General features: G+C 44.1%; 1 protein-coding gene across 1 annotated transcript in view; it reads right to left on the minus strand.

The window, feature by feature from the left end:
* ATP4B (ATPase H+/K+ transporting subunit beta) overlaps nt 1-5,675 on the minus strand; it is a 6,819-nt gene extending 1,144 nt beyond the window's left edge. Inside the window, exons 1-5 of the mRNA XM_005420028.2 lie at nt 5,564-5,675; nt 4,041-4,169; nt 2,802-2,915; nt 1,757-1,956; nt 378-434 (exon numbers count right to left, since the gene is read on the minus strand). Of these exons, the coding sequence (XP_005420085.2) occupies nt 378-434; nt 1,757-1,956; nt 2,802-2,915; nt 4,041-4,169; nt 5,564-5,675 (612 nt within the window). The remainder of the gene's footprint in view (nt 1-377; nt 435-1,756; nt 1,957-2,801; nt 2,916-4,040; nt 4,170-5,563) is intronic.
* Nucleotides 5,676-12,649: the final 6,974 nt, after the last annotated feature.

Genomic DNA, 12,649 nt, shown 5'->3' on the forward strand with positions numbered 1-12,649 from the left:
GCACTCTTATTTTTCAAATAAAAGTGGGAATCTCCCGCTGTTACAATTGCCAAGAAAAGCAGGCAAGTGTCCTCTGATAGCAGCAGGGAATTCAGTGAGCTGGAGCTGCTGAGCCTGAGGGAGCTGCGCTGAGGTGAGACCGTCACTACGGGGAGCTGAGAGCAAACAGCAAATGTTCTCTGCAGCCCGGAAATGCAAAATTTCAGGTGATTTAAAATAAAGCGAACTTGGAGGTTTTTTCCTTAGCATGTCAATTAGTGCAAGAACTGGCATAGAACTGAGAATATTCCAAGTATTTGGGATCTGATTTTCAGAGCTGCGAGGGTTTTTTCTGGTCAGTGCTTGAAATGTGTGAGACCCAGCCCTCATAGCCTTACCACGTATGTGCAGTTCACCCTTGGTGCAGTGCCATTGCCGGGGTAAAACTTGATAATCTGAAAAAGAAAACACATTTGGTCATCTTGGAAATTGTTTTGAGATAAAACTGGGCAATCAATTATTTGAGAGCTGAACTTCAATTGAGGTTTAATATGTTCCTGTGTAAGACTCTCTCCAACAAATAATCTAATTTATGTAGGTGAGAAACTGTTTGGGCTGGATATTTAGGAGCAGGACTCGACATTACCCGGGATGAGCACTGCTGATAAAATCTGGCCTGGCCAGAGCAAGTAGCACTGCACCTCCTCTGGGTCCAGCTCATTACCCACCGATACCACCTGCCCCTGCAGCCAGGGGTCTCTTAAAGCACTAATTGTGTGTTAAATTAAGGAAAAGCTGAATGCCCATGCTTTTGATCTTATCTGTCTTAGAAAACCTTGGTTTTGGCAGAAAAACCCTTGGGCTGGTTTGATACTACAAAACTGGTGGGGTTGTAATCTGTAGAGGCAAAAGTAAAGGAGGTGAAGCCCCCTGGTCACTCTCCACATCTTTTCCCTGCTGGACATAGCACCCACTCTTGCTAAAGAAGGCATTTCTGGAAAGTGCTTGTTTCACCAGCCAGAGTCAGAGATGCAGCTCCCCTCTTGGTTAGGGCTTGCACAGATTTTTGGAAATGCCTAAGGTGCAAGCCAAACAAAAAATACAGTGGTTTTGTCTATCAGAAACTGGAGGGGAACTTGAGCTCTTCAGTTTCTACCGAAACTGAATCAGAAGGCTCAAAATTTCACCCAAAAAGAAATATAAAGTGCTTCTGCCTTTGTCTACATCCTGAAAAAAAAATTAAAGCATTGAAAATTCCCTTTATTCCTCTCCAAAAAACGTGTTGGTGGTTTTCCCTGAGAAAAATATCCACCAGGTTTGAATTTTGATTTTATAGGTTCTTCTAAAGATTTTCTTTGCCACCTGGAGAAATAAGATATCGCCTCTCTGAAACCACATCAGTTACTGTCACATCCTGGTGCCTTAGCTGAAGGTGCAGGGCTGATGTATTGCAGGAGGAAACTCTTCTGGTACTAGTTTGTGGGATGAGAGCCCCTGCAGAGGCACCAACTAAACTAAACTAAACTAAACTTAACCTAATCTAAGCTGTAGAGAGTCAGTTCAGAGACCATGGTCCTATTTTACTTTTGCAGGAATGGTGAAAAAGTCTGAGGATTTCCCTGGTAACTCTAGTGATCTGTCAGAGAGCAGCGCATGGTTTTTGGTTCCCAGTAGAAAGCAAAGTTTAGAACCCATGGCAGTAGAGACACAGCAGCTCCCAGCTGGGGCTCAAGCTACTCTTAATTCTTTCTGCTCAGCACCTTGACCTTGTACTTACCCTGTTCATTTTTATAATAAAACAGGGTTTTCCTTCCGGGTATCCAAAAGTTGGATCTGTGATGCCAGAGCAGTTTTGAAGCATGTCTGAGGTGAATTTGCAGGATAGTTTTGTGTTATTTGGGCCATCAAAGGTGTCCTGGATGAAGTAGGTATTATTGGTGCAGTTGATGTTCAGATGCTGAGCAGCTGGTGTATATGCTAGATGTGTGAAGGAAAAAAGAAAAAAAAATCCCCTCTGAAGCTTTTCATATGCAAATTATACATCACAACATCAGGCTGGAGATTCTGTCATGGGAGACTGTACTTCAAGTGAAGTTGGGATTAGATGGAATAAGGAAAGTTTAAACTGTTTAGGGGTTTGGTTCCGTTTTGTTGTGTTTTTTTTTTTGTTTGGTTGGTTTTTGTTTTTATTTTGAATATCCAATCAAAGCAAAATAAAAGAGATTGAATTAAGTCTGGCAGCTTGTGGTGGTAGTGCCATATAAAGTCAATTTCAACTATAACTTTTCTCAATATGTGTGTGAGAAACATGAAGAATTATAATATTTAGGCTCAATAGGAATATAAACATGCTAAGATATGAGCAGGCAAATGGAGCACATAACCTACTTTGTTTCCTGAAGACACCATGCGTTATGAGATTTATTGTGGCACTTTGATGTTTGTAGTCATAGACTAATTAGATTACTTTAGATGAGACTAATTTTGAAGACCTTTTGTCCTCCCTCTTCCTTCAGACTTCCTATTGGTCTATTTTATTAAGGCTGTTTAGGATTAAATGAAGTAAAAGCCCTAAAGCAGAGCCTGGATTTTAATAGATGTGTACATACATTTGATTTATAGATTCATGAGGTGATTTGCTCATCTCTTTCAGAAGATGAGCAAATCATCTCATCTCTTTCAGAAGATGCACTTTCCACTCAAAATCTGTGATTTGAGAAGGACAAATGTAAAATGGAAGTACTAACTTAAGGTCCTCTGACCAAGTATTGGAGATAAGGCAGCACCTTTCTTCAGTATTATGCAAGAAACTTCATTTTTACCTGTCAGAAAAGTGTGAAGAGTTGTCACTAAACCTTCCCAGGTTTTGTTGTCCGATACATTGTAATAAATTCGTAGTCCTCTGTCCCCATAAACATCGGGTCGTAAGGTTACACCTTTAGGAGGAGGAAAGGGGAAGACAAAGCAGAGGAGAGGTGCCAGGCACAGATGTGTTTATTTTAATTGACAGCAGCAATTATGCTGCATCAAGACTCATTCTAAGTGTATAAAATCCTCCAGCCTTTTTGGGGAGGGTTTAACTGTATTCAGAAACCACCTCAGCTGTGAGTTGAACAACCAAAACCCTAAAGCCTGTGCTGCTGCTGATTATTTTCTTTTCATATACATCCATGCTGTTACAAGAACAGCTTGTAAAATCTTTCCAGCAATTGCACTGGATTTCCCCAGGACTTGTTAGTAATAACAGTCATGTCAGGTTAAAGAAACAGATCATACAGCAGCATAAGAAACAGTTTTTGAAAAAGCCACACATAATATGTCACAGGAATTATTTTCCCAGCAAACACCAAACTTACTAAATACTGGGAGTGGAAACTTCAAAACACAAAAGCATCTAACAGAATAATTTTTAGGGCTGTTTTTTCCCCTCCCATTGTGGAAACAAGCCATTGGGGTGTGAAGTTTTATCAGCATGCACTGATGGTCTCTGATCATCTCCCCTATCTCGATTTTCATGTCCCCCAAATCTGAATTCCTAATCCCACATCTTCATTTTATTTTTACTTTCTTGACTACTGGCACAGCACATCCTGCTGGCAAAGTATTCCTGCTCTCCCAGGGACTTTCCATGGTGGTGGTAAGCATGGAAATACCCACCCCAGGCTGCTCACCCCATCGCCTCTGCATCTTGCTGGGCACCCCAAAGCCCTCTGTGGTGCTTGGGGGTTTGGAGTAGAACCTAGGACTTCCCCAGGGACTGACCCCCGCCCATGGGGAGAGAAGGTGACCTGCTACAGGCAGGCACTGATTGTCCCAATAGCAAGGTGAAATTTTTCATATTATGTATTCATAAAGATATGGATATAGAAGTATATCTATGTAGTACGTAAATAAATGTGCCAGATTTTCTTTTAAAGCCTGAAAGTGTTTTCAGGCAGAGGTTAAACTTTGAAGGGGTTGTCTGGGCAGAATTGACCTGATTATTCCACATTGGTCTCCCCTCAGCCCTGGGCTCTGGCAGTGCCTCTCAGCCCAGCCCAGCCCTACACAGCTGGCAGTACCTGGGGATTTCAGCTGGTCCTGGTAATCCGGCTCGTAGGGATTGATGGTCCTCATTAAGCAATAGATGGAGAGTGCAAACAGCCCCGACATCACCACGTAGAAAGCCAGGTAGTAGAGGCTGATCCACACTGTGGAAGAGGGACAGAATTTCAAATTTTGAGCAAGGCCGTGCAGTGCTCTCTCTGCAGCCAGGATGATCCTGGCAGCAGCTGTTGTCTCCTTTCCACCCTTGTCTCCAGGGAAGTTCTCCCTGTAAAGGGACAGGTTCTTTGGAGTATTTTCTCTACGCTCAAAAATATTCTTCTAGAAAAAATTTGTATAGTTCTACAAGGATTTTTGAAGGAGCTGGTACTGAGCTCAGATTATTTAGAGCTTAAAGGTTATGTGGCATCTTGAAGTAATTTCACATATTAAGACCATTTATCTACTTATTACACATGGACTAAGCAACACAGATGATGAGGTGTTTCTTTGACAAACCCAAGTTGTTCCTTGTGTTATTTGGATGACAGATGACAATACTTCAGGCATGTTGGTTTTAGACCCATATCATTTCACTGCCTTATACAGCTGAAATCACCAACAGCAAAATATGCCATCTTGCTACTTTATTGTCCTGTGAGATAGTATAAGGTTAATGTTGTGTTTCTGTCTGTATGTACATGAAGTGTCTTACACATGGTTGGTGCTGGACAAGCAGCCAGTGTTTGTTACAGAGAGCTATTAGAAACCTCTCCTTGTAATCGTAGGTGCCTTGTAGCACCTTCTTCTCTACCAACTGGAAAGGCTCACATTCCAGTTGCATCATCTGTCAAATTCTGGTTTTAGGAGTAGCCCATAAACTACATGCACAGGCAGGAAAAAATCACCTGGAAACTTGCAGCTATAGTCTGTGGGAAGAGTATGGATCTTCCTTACAATGGTCCTGGCTGCCCTTCCCAGAATGTAGATCATAATACAGATCAGCATTGTAGACACAAGTTTGGCTGTGGGAAGGGAGGCTCAGCTGAAAGATTTGCTAGTATAAAATACATGCTGGTATGAAATACCTGCTAGCATGAAATGCAAGCTAGCATGCAGTGATAAGAAACAAGATCAATGGAGTAGAGAATAATTCAGAAAGGAATTTCAGAAAAACAAAACTTGTTTCCAAAGAATTGGACAAACTCAACGATTAAGCAAATTTCTCCATGTACCTGAACCCCCTTTTCATTAACAACATCAAAACCACCCTGTAACCATCACCCCTAGCTACTAGTAAGTTTCCTGTTAATGTGTTAATTTTTCTCCTTTTGAAGTATTTGGTTCAAAACCACTTTGAAGTTATATATTTTCATGAATCAATGTTTTGATCTACTTGATCCAGCTCACAGAGCTGCCCAAAAAGTGGCTTAGAAGCACATATGAGAACTGCTGGCTTCAACACATTTACATTGTGTCCCACTCATTAAGATGACACCCCCCTGCCACAGTTTTTAAGCATACCAGAAGGAAGAGAAGAATCTTGCAGGTGCAAACCTACCCCAGTTAATTAAGGACCTTCCCATGAAGAGCTTTGTTTCTGGATTCCAGACAAAACGACGGAAATCTGCCATACGTTCGCTGCAGGTCTTCTTCTCATTTAAAGTTGCCATTTTCTCAGAAAAGTTCCCAAAAATGGGTCCTTTGTGGAAACTAAGAAATTCAACCAGTGCCCAGACAGTCGACCAAGAAAAAGACTTTGGGTTTTATATCTTCTTTTCCACTGAAGGTGACCAAGATTGCTTCCTGTGCCAATGAAAGCCCCTGCTCACCACTATCAGCCTTTATAAAGGGTGCTGATAGCGCTGGCAAGGGAAAGTTTGTTCCTATCAAATGCCCTTCTCCTTTCTCTTGAGTGCCTTAGCAGGTCAGCAGAGTTACACATTTTGCCAATTGCCTGTAGGGTTTGCGATAGACTCTTTGTGATAGCTGTTATCAGAACAGATAAAGCAATGGAGAACTTGTTTCTCTCTTGGTTTTCTTTTTTTTTCTTTTTTTCCGAGTAACTTGCAAGTAGTGGATACAGTTCTCCTACTACAATGTGTAGCCATTTGTTGAGACATAGGGTATTGCAGGGTGGATGGTTAGAAAATAAGTAATGACTTGTTAAATCTGCAACTCCTTTTGGGAGCTCTTTGCAAGCAGATGGAAGACAAGGAGGTGGCTGGGATTCACCACATCCACCAGTCTGTGAGACAAGAGGACTGGTTGGCAAACATGGAGGCTTTCCAATTCCACACCACCCAGTTTGACCTCAGCAGAGCTGGTGACACAGCAGCCAGGTGGGGATCTGTGCTTTGGCTTGGGAAGGGCTGGGGATGGCAACTGGATGACAGCTGGAACCACACTGCAGCGCTCAGCACGTGGACATCCAGCTCCAGCCAGTATGGAGTGGCATCCCTGAGAGGCCAGTGCTGACACTGGAACACAGCCCAGCTCAGTCAAGCCAGAGTCACAGAATCACAGAATGGTTTGGGAGGGAAGGGATCATAAAGATTACCTAGTTCCACCTGCCCTGCCATGGACAGGGACGCTTTCCACTATACCAGCTTGCTCAGAGATTCCTCCAGCCTGGCCTTGAACACTTCCAGGGATGGGGCACTCACAGCTTCTCTGGGCAATCATTTTCATTGTCTCACCACCTTCACAGCAAATAATTTCTTCCTAGCATCTGATCTGCACCTGCTCTCCTTCAGCTTTAGGCCATTACCCCTTGTCCCTGAGCATGCAATAGGTCTCCCCTGTTTCATATCACAAAACCCCGATGGGCTGTCCTCCCCTCTTCCAAGGCCTGGACAGACCAGGGAATACATGCAAAAATATTAATTATGTCTTCAGTGAGATCCAAGTGGCAGCATGAGGGGCTCAGAGGGGACACTGGGCTGTGTGCTGCATGCTGGGTATGTGGACATCCTGCTCCCAAGCCATGTCTCCTTCATGGACTTGCCCCCTGTCCCTCCTCTGTTTTGCAGCAACAAAGACCATGAAGAGAAAAGGGCCATCAAGAGCAGAACTTTCCTAAGTACAAGAGTTCTGGGTGTAGAAGTTTTCCATTGGGAACCTGGGGATTTTTCACCACCTTACAAACAAGCTGACTTGGAACTTGGTGAATTGCCAGATACTTGGCATGGCTGAGCCACGGGCAGCATCCATGTGCAGCTGTGACAAATCTGGGATTCTCCTGAAAAGTTTGTGCGTGAGTGAAAATGAACGCTGCCTGCCTGAAGTGGTTCATCGAGGTAGGATGGAGCAATTGCTATTCCATGGGCTCTGTTGAGGGGCTCCTGGACACTGCAGTAATTTGTCAGGACACTTGTTACTGACCAGTGGGCAACTCTTCGTGGCCCCATAGGAGAGATGGTCTAAGCTCATTCTTGCTTTATAGTCCATTAGGATTCATCCATTAGGATTTCCTCACCTGCCCCTGCAGGGCTGTCCATCAGTGTCCATCCCTGCCACAATGCCCTGGCCTTGTGGCCATGGCAGCCAGCCCTGGTCCCATTGCAGTGCCAATCTCTTGACCCAGAGCCTTTTGTTGTGTTTAATGTACCCCAAACTGCTTGAAGAGGGACTAATGTTTGCTTTCCTTGGCTGGTTTTTAATGCCTGCACCACTGACCTTGGGCTGGCCACCAAAGGGAAGGACAGCAGAGAGAGAAGGTCACACAGGAGAGAGAGAAGGTTGCTTAGGAGCCTGGAGTGGCACAAGGCTGCAGGTGAGACTTGGCCTGGCTTCCCCTCCTGCACAGCCCAGGCATGGCTAGGGCAGGGCTAGGCAGGATTCATTGCACTTTTTCTCTCTTGCTGACCAAGGCACCAGCAAGACAAAGCCTGGGCTCAGAGAGACCGAGAGGCTCCAAAAGAAACCACTGGATAATGTGTATGCAAGGGTCACGCTGCTGTGACCAGAGGTAGCTGAATGATGTGTACAAGCAGGGACGTGAAGCCACTTCCTCTTTCTGTGGTTTACACAATTAGCAGCATGAGTAATAAGCTTGAATGCTTCTTTTGCAGCACTGTGCCTAAAAGGTTAGTCCCAGGCTGAGATGTTATCCCTTGGAGATGTTGTCCTGAGCAGACCTGTGTGCCAGCACTCCCTGGCACTCCAGGCCTGGCTTTATCCTAGGCTCCTTACATGCCACTCCAGCTTGAACTGCTCTAAGTTCACCCAGCACTGACTGGGAATTCGATGTCAATGTTAATAAAACATTAACTCTGTTTACTCATGATAAGGCACTTACAGGTTCCTCCCTCTGGTGGAGGCTGTGCAGGAGGTGCTGGTGGTGGGGGAACACCAGGAGAGACAGGTCACTGCCTGAAGCCTCACTGCCAGCACTGTGATGGGTCAGCCTGCAGGGTGGTTCCATGGCTCTGCCTCTGCAAGCACCATGATTTCAGCCTGTCCTGAAGGAGCTGTTCATGCCTTGGTGACTCCCCAGTGTGCAGCACAGACCGCCTCAGCTGGGAGGAGAATCTATCCTGGTACAGCAAGCTGTGGGGGAGGATCCATGGGCTCCCTCCTTCATGTACCTGGGGGTTGTACACTAGGCTGCCATTGGAAGTTCATCTTCCTTCCATGGCAGAAATGAGGTTTATGCCTTTGCCTTTGGCCCAGTCTGTCTTCTGTATTAAAAAGTCAGAGGATGACTGGACATGTCGGGCTTTCTCTGCCTTTCTCATGGAGAGGGCAAAAATTTCCCCTGAAAGTTTTCTGAAATAAAAAAATTAGCATGTAAGAGAACCCCAGTCCCTCAGGCAGTGTGGCACAGTGAAGGAACACTCTTTGCATCCAGCTTTCTATCTAGTTTCAGAGTCTGAGGGGTGATTTTTTGTGTGTGTTATGTTTTTTCCTTTGCTGCATTGTGCCTCACTAATAATCCCTCTCATTTGCCTCTCTCCTGTATTTTGCAGTTTGACAGAAGAAAACACACTGGCATTTTTTCAAGCATAGGAGCACAGTATTTATTTTGTGTCTGAAATAAAGACATCTGATCTGCAGCCTGAGCAATTCAGGGAAGCAAAACTGGGAAAACATCTTGGAGCTGAACTGAACTGATGCTCCCACTGTTTTCAGCCTCAGAGAAAGCAATAACAGCAAGGAGGGGTATTTGCAATAGTGCTGTGCTGGATTTATGATAGCACAGCATGATCAGGCAGTGGAAAAGGCCAAGCAGCCTCTCTTCAGGGCTTGGCTGGTCTCTGCTTTTCTGTCCTGCTCTTGTTTGTCAAGGGCTGCAGACCCCACCATGAGCCATATCCCTCTACTCCCCCTCTGCCTCCTGGGAATCCAAAGGAAATTACTGCTGTGAAAAACTGCTAAACTGACTGCAAAAATAAACCTAGCAAAGCCCAGTGGTGTTTCTTTCAGACATGGTTTAGTGCCAAAGCCTGCTGTTTTGGGGCAACTTACTACTGCTTATGGTGTATTTCAGAAGATGGCAAATTAAACACATTGGGAACATTAAACATCCCATGAAACATCTCCAGCAGTTTGACCTCATCACCTTCCACTGAAGGGGTATCTCTGTCTGCACAGGCTATCACAGGCCATAGAGTTTCAGGTGGTGTTGCAAGAAAATAAGCCACATGCCCAGCTGAATGCCCATCTGCAAAGCTGCACCCTAGCTCTTATTACGCTCGAAGTCTTGTTTGTGGACAAAAGGGATGCTCATCAGGTAAAGCCAAGAATTTATTGATAACATAAATGAAATTTTAAGAGTCTAATCATTATTACTCCAAATCTAGCTGTTACAGGAAAGAATATCACATAAAAACCATACACACATTTTCAGCCTCTGCACTTTTTTCTTGATTTTTGCATTCCTCTGTCCACTGCTTCTTGGGGTCCTAAGGTGCTGGGGTGTTGTGGGTGGCAGGGGCAGCCAGAGGCAGGGACATCCAGAGACATCCCTCAAGTGGCTCAGCCTTCAAACTTGGGCTTCTCCCAGCCTGACCTCACCATGGCTGTTGTGGCGCTGTCACCTTGTGAGATATGGCTCCTCTCCCCTCTTTTGCTCCTTCCTTTATGCCTCCCTACTTCAAAGACTGTTGAGATCCTGCTTAGCCAAGCTATTAATAATTTAATAACTCTTCAGTCTTACTTCCTAAGCCAGTTACCTTAAACTCTGTTACTGACATTTTCTTTTGAACTTCTCTCAGCTTGTCTGTGGCTTGAGGGTAAGAAGGTGTCCAAAATTGAATGGTGCTCAAGATGTGTCCTCACCAACCTCAAATCCCCTAAAATCCATGGCAATGTGCCCGCTGGCTTAAGTTTACTTTGGGATCTGGCCTAAAGAGAAGAATACTGCTTTGTCAGCTTGGTAACATCATGTCTCAGCATGAGCCACTCAAAATTATGTATGGATTTGTTTTTTTTTTTTGACACAGCTCTATTAAGTTGTATTTAGAGGGTGTAACCTGGTGTCAGCCAAAGTGGACACTCCCTGACCATGATGGAGCCTTGCCAGATCCTGGTGAGAAGATAACTAGTTTTTTGGTCACATATTCAGAGCCTGGTCCCCAGCAGGCACTGAAAGCTCCTGCCCCACCCAAGACCACAGGGAGCCCAGCTCAGGTAAGGAAGCCTGGAGCTGTCAGGGTTTGCCTGCACACAGTAGGTTTGCAGAACCTTTGGCTGTGTTGGTTTGCGCCTTAACTCTGCATCAGACTGTGCAGGGAAAGGTCAGCTCCAGCCAGGTGGGAAATCAATACCAGTGGAAAGCATTGTCTCAAGCGGTGGGTGTTAAAATGCCACTGGGAAAATCTGCTTTTACAGATGCCCCTCTTCACTGAAAATTTTGTTGAAATATGCCTGGCTGATTCCTGCATTGATGTCAGTCTGGTTAATACCATATTTGTTAAAAGATAAATCCCCACAGGCCTTATTTCCACTACAGATAACAATCAAGTTATCAAGTATATAAATATTTACCAGATTTTTAAAATACATATATATATTATTTTGTTTTTTCCAGGCTGATATCAGGAAGCAAGGGCTAGAAACTGTAGAATTACCTTCCAGTACAATCACAGTGGCTGTTCAGCTGTTAATGAGCTCGCTTTAGCATGAACACATCCTTTTACAGTCCTTGTCCCTCTGGAGCTGCTCAGTTGTCCTCCTGGCTTTGTTACAACAACCAATGCTGTTTTTATTGATGTGCATAAAAAGATACTTGGATAGACAAAGTATTCTGAGCTATCAAAAAGCATATGGAATGATGCTATGCTATAAAGGACCCCAAATTCTTTTTTTTTCCCCCAGAGACTCAACTCTCACTGCCTCTCGCTGCAGCAGGGGTGACACTGGGCTGTGTGGTGCTGTCCTGCACCCCTACAAGCAGTAGCAGTGGGGTGCTGGCATGGGCAGCCACCACAGCATCCCTTGGGGGCTGTCCATGAGGATGGAGTGCAGGGGGATCAGCCCCAGGGTCATCTGTGGTGACCTGCACATCGCTGCACAGCTCTAGAGACCATGGCCAATCTCACCCTGCACTTCTCCAGAACAGGGGCATTTTAAATGCTCAGGGCCATTTTTAAATGGTGTCTAAATTATTCAGGAAACAGCAAAAATAATGCATTCTGTCCTCATCCAGGCACAGAAATATTTCTCTGGCTCCAGTAAATGTTGGTAAGTGGGAAAACATGATGGAGACTTTTCCTGATAGAGTGACTGTAAGTGCTAAGATCCTCAAGAGAAAAGGAAGTGAGAGAAATTTGAGGACAAGGGCTGAGAACAAACAGATTTTAGTATCAGTTTATCTCTGTGTTGTACCTGCTTGTACAGCCATTAAACCACCAGCTTAACCTACCCTTTCTTCTGAGAAAATCTTATCTGTAGCAACCTGGCATTAAAAAGGCACGTGGTTAAAGATGAAATAGTTCTACTTTTGGCTGCTTAGCTACAGGACTTAAAAAAACGGGTCTTTAGAGAGACAAGGTGAACAGTTTTAATGGAGATAGTATTAATTAGAATGTTGTCTGAATCAACATTTCAAAGGAAGGCCAGAAATTAGAAAAAATATATAGAAATTATAGAAAAATAACTATAAAACTGAGTGTTTCACTAAAACAGGTTAGGAGTATTTACAGAACTTTTATGTTTAGCTGTCATCCTGCTGGGATTGGAACATTTCAGAATATGACTATGCATTAGAATTTCAGTATCAGTACATCTTTATATTGATCTGAATGCCTGGGATCAGCATCCATAATGGATGATGACACTTATGAACCCAAGGTACCCTTATGAAACACCACTATTTAGACTTTACCACTGCTATAAGCAGAAATTTTGGAGATACCTGTGATAGCCAGGCCTGAGTCTCAAAATATATTCCAGTTGTTATAAAGAACTTGTTTTGTTCCTAAGCTATAATACTGGCTCAAAGATGTATTCACTGCATTTATAAGTTGCTGTGAATGTAGAGTTAGATTTATTCTTTCCTAGAAATAAGTATTAAGATTGGTGTATTTGGCAGGATGCATGGCAAAGATCACCAACCACCTCACAGAACGATGAACCTGCTTCTGATCTGACACATACAGCATTGCCAGAAAGCCAAACTTGAACCTGAAACCCTCAACTGAAG

The sequence above is a fragment of the Geospiza fortis genome, unplaced genomic scaffold, assembly GCF_000277835.1.
Source record: "Geospiza fortis unplaced genomic scaffold, GeoFor_1.0 scaffold192, whole genome shotgun sequence".
In the NCBI taxonomy this organism is placed as follows: domain Eukaryota; kingdom Metazoa; phylum Chordata; class Aves; order Passeriformes; family Thraupidae; genus Geospiza; species Geospiza fortis.